This window comes from Anneissia japonica, unplaced genomic scaffold (assembly GCF_011630105.1).
Source record: "Anneissia japonica isolate Jap-2015-1 unplaced genomic scaffold, ASM1163010v1 scaffold162413_len4223_cov166, whole genome shotgun sequence".
Taxonomy (NCBI): domain Eukaryota; kingdom Metazoa; phylum Echinodermata; class Crinoidea; order Comatulida; family Comatulidae; genus Anneissia; species Anneissia japonica.
This window is the reverse complement of record NW_022757300.1, coordinates 1-4223: the sequence shown is the minus strand read 5'-3', so window position 1 is coordinate 4223 and position 4223 is coordinate 1. Positions and strand designations below refer to the sequence as shown.

The window sequence follows — 4223 nt, the reverse complement described above, 5'->3', positions numbered from 1 at the left end:
ATAGTAATCAATAATTACCACATTTAAAAATTATTGTGGGGCTTGCTGCAATTTAATTTTTTTTTTATTATCATTTGCAATTACTGCATAATTTAGTCAGTGAGTGATGGTTAGATATTTTTCTATCATTAATGGTAGTAAAAATTAACAAATACATTTTAATACAACTTATACTCCAGCTGTACTGTTTGTATATCATTATGTTTTATGTCAATTGTTTTGATGTATACCTGGATTATCATCTCTGACTGCTGCCTTGAGTAGGCCTTTGGCATCTTCTGATGACCAAGGGCTTACAACCTTCAGGCCTGGTACATGCCCATACCAGCTGGCAAAACACTGTGAATGCTGGGCAGCAACTCCCGCTGCTGCTCCGTTTGGACCTCTAAATACTATTGGTACATTTACCTGAAATTAATCAAATGATTTTGTTTTTTTTTAAAATATTATATGAATTCATACTGATGAGTACATACACTATGCTATGCAATTAGATTTGCCCTATAACAAGTTATATTCACAAAAAAAAAATAAATAAATAAAAAAGCACCATTGTTAGATTTCACCAACTGTATAAACATTGAAATTATAATTTAGCAACAGATCCAGGGGATGATTTAGAGGGAGGGCGAGCGTCCTCAGAGGATATTTCCAGGCATTTAGAATACCTGGGACATGTCCTTGAGTTACCTGGGACATGTCCTTGAGACCCAAGGTGGTATCAATCAATCTCCCTCCCCCCTTTTGGACACTGTCTCTGCCCCCTTTCGGACATCTCTGGATCTGCCCTGATATTAGCAACTTTTTAATAATCCTTAGTAAAACAATAACATATTAATGTGATTTAAAAAAAAAAATAATTACAGCAAAATAAAAGAAGTTAGTGATTTTATGTGTTGGTAAATGTAGTGTTCATGATGGTGTTGGTGGCGATGATAATAGTTAGTGTTTTAATGAGACCCAGCAGGAGCAAAATTATGATGGTGAGGATCATGACGATCATAATAATTTGACAAATACGATGCTGATGAAGATGATGATAACAGGGGTCCCAAGTCTTCTGGAAGTCACGGCAATCTCCTGGAAATCGAGAAGGCCCCCCGCACCCCCCGAGCAAGCAAGAATCTCCCGGAAATTAACCCATCTCCAGCAAATTCATGTTACTGTATTTGCATGTTTTTTGCCAATTTTTAATACTATTATCAATTATCTCCCGTATGTCAGTGCCAAATGACATCACCATCCACAGCAGAATGTGTTTAGAAAGCCCATTTAAACTGATCTCCCGGATATGGTTTCTTCCAACTCCTGTGTTAATGATGTTGGCAGTGGTGATTTTGCTCAGTGTAGATCATAACTGACCTATACACACAGAATCAATATGTATTCTGATCTTAATTCAAATAAATTAAGATCAAATAAATAACAAAATATCTTAAAAGAAATCATAATTTTAATATTTTTTTAAAATACCCCCCTCCCATGTACTTACCGCCCCTGCTGACATATAGTATGTCTTGGCTGCAGAGTTGATCACCTGATCGATGGCTTGCATAGCGAAATTAAACGTCATGAATTCGCAAATTGGACGTAGACCAGCCTATAAAAATATTAACAATATGTTTTTGTGTAGCACCGGTATCCATCAGACAAAATGCTCATGGGTCTTGTGGACTGGTATTTTAATGGAGTCTAACTAACAATGGCAGAAACATTAGTGACCACATATTTTACAGTATTACCAAGTCATGTCATATTCTTGTTCTACAGCCAAAAGTGAGTTTAAATATCAATATTCAGTTAATTTATTTTTACCCCATTTCAAGATATGGATAATTGAAAATGTAACTTTACAAATGGGTCAGAATTAAAGATAAACTTTAGTATGATCCCGAAATTTCAAATTGCTGAAACTTAAAATGACTTAGAATTGGGCAAGTCAAATTTTGGGATGGTTTGTTAGACATATTGATGCTTATTATGAGAGACGGTACCCAGCCATCCCATTTGTTGAGTTGGTATGGAATGACCCATGGAATGCAGCATTTTCATGATAATGCGTGAGAGCACTACAACGTTCCTAACTGGACAGGAAAATTTAAGTTACAGCCGCAACTTGGAAGCTTGTAGTCGTATTATAAAACTGAACGTTACCATTGCTGCACCCACAGCAATTCCTGCAAATCCCATTTCAGTGATGGGTGTGTCCATAACTCTGGTGTCACCATATTTTTGATAAAGACCCCTAGAGACTTTGTAAGCTCCATCGTACAATGCAACTTCTTCGCCTAACAGAAAGACATCCTTGTCTCGTTCCAACTCCTCATCCATGGCAGTATTTAAGGCATCACGCACTGTCATCTATAGAAAAAAAAAACACCAAAATGAAATTTGTATATATAGCGTCCTCTGTCAAAATAAAAAAATAGAGCACCCTCTTTGTTAAGTTCTTTTAATTGTAGTGATCAAACGACTACTGATGTGATTAGTCAAGTAGAAATAAGGTTTAACCCCCAAAAAATTGCAACAAAAGATTTTTCAACGGATTTTACGAATTGCATTCGGTTGGTTAAAGCTTCAGTTAAATAAATAGGGCCTGTATTCACGTTTTAATTACGAATTTACATCATGCCTATAAATTTTATGGTAAAATCAGCCTATATATTTTATTTTTATAAAATTTCCATGGTGCACTTCTACAGTAATTGTATGACATAGAAACATAGGCGCAAGATGTAAAAAGGGAATGTTCATTTCACGTACAAAACTGCACTAGGCTAAGGCCCCTATGCAGGTTATATAAAAATCTGCCTAATAAATCTCTTTTTTACTAAAATTAAATGCTTGTTTACATGCATTTTCTGTAGTTTACTTTTATATATTTTTTTGATTTAAAATTAATTTTCAAATGCTGTGATTTTTATACAACTTTTTTTTTTTTGACACACGAATGTGTTGAATCTGAGGCTGACTTTTACACTACTTTTTCTAGGCCTAGCCTACTAATATTTAGGCCTAGCTAGCATCTAGGCTAGGCGCCTAGTCTTTTTAGCTGCCCCCCCCCCCAGCTGACCCTCTCTGCACTGCAGAAATAGGCCCTGAGCAGGGCCTGAGCCTAGGCTTACCTGCTCAACAAATGCAGCTGATGTAGTGCTAAACTGCCTTCGTGTTACTGCTCCATGAAGAGCCTATGAGAGGAAAATAATACACAATTTAACAATGATTAAACGAGTGTTTTAAGAAAAACAAGGTAAAATTATTCAGGCATGGGCTAGCCTAGGCCTACCTTCCTTAGGAAACCAATGGCCCTCGAACTCGCCATGATGAGGTGATGGTTAGTGAAGGAAGAAGACGGGATGGGAGGCTAGCCTTTTTTTTTGTAAAACTGATGACATAAAATCTTAGAACGAGGATGACCTTATAGCAACTTGGGTCATCAAATCTGACAGCCAATAGGAATGCAAGGAATTTCGTGACGTTCTATAGAAGACCGGTAGCACGCTCAGCACTGAAAGAACAACGGTGTTCCAGTCTCTCAAAAGATTCTTTATTTTAGTTGTAATTTCATATTTAAACTGATTGATAAGTGTTTCAGTCAGAATTTGATTTAATATTTAGGTAAACACATCAATTTCAAAATGATTTCATCTATATATAGTTCGTTGAAAAATGATCTTTTCAAGAACCCATTTGTCACACCGGCTAACTGTTCGCCGGTTACAGGAAGCGAGTGCGTTCCAGCACGAAATATAGCTGCCGCTTCAGTTTCAGAAGGTAAATTCAATATGAATTATTGTACCAATCTTGACTGTAACACATTCTTATTTATAATCAAAATGATTGATATTATTAAAATATCTAGCCTAGGGCATTGGCTAATCTAGAGTAACGCCAGGCCCGACATCCCTACATTTTGAACTAAAATTGAATTAGGCCTAGCCTAGGATGTTGAGTCACATGAGTGAATGAACAAAAAAACGTTCCAACATGAACTTGCATGAAACATCCAAAACCAGCTGGTATACAGGCCTACGCTAGGCTAGCCTAGTAGCTAGTAGGGTAAGACCGGGTAATGTGGGCGTCCACGTATGTTATATACCTAGGAGAAGTATGGTATCATTTCATATAAATTTAATTTTTTACAGAAAGTTGTGAATTTGGTTCCAGGAAATATTTAACACTTTGTGGATTTGGTGGTATTCTTAGTTGCGGACTTACACATA

The 4223-nt window shown here is 36.5% G+C and overlaps 1 protein-coding gene across 1 annotated transcript; it reads right to left on the bottom strand.

The window, feature by feature from the left end:
- Positions 1-241: 241 nt before the first annotated feature.
- On the bottom strand, positions 242-3445 carry LOC117124632 (pyruvate dehydrogenase E1 component subunit beta, mitochondrial-like; the record flags this gene model as incomplete). Its single annotated transcript, XM_033270930.1, is given in 5 exon segments — positions 242-408; positions 1493-1600; positions 2155-2361; positions 3126-3188; positions 3287-3445. Coding segments are annotated over 5 exon segments (581 nt in total), but the record flags the coding sequence as incomplete, so codon positions are not given.
- Between the last annotated feature and the right edge of the window lie 778 nt (positions 3446-4223).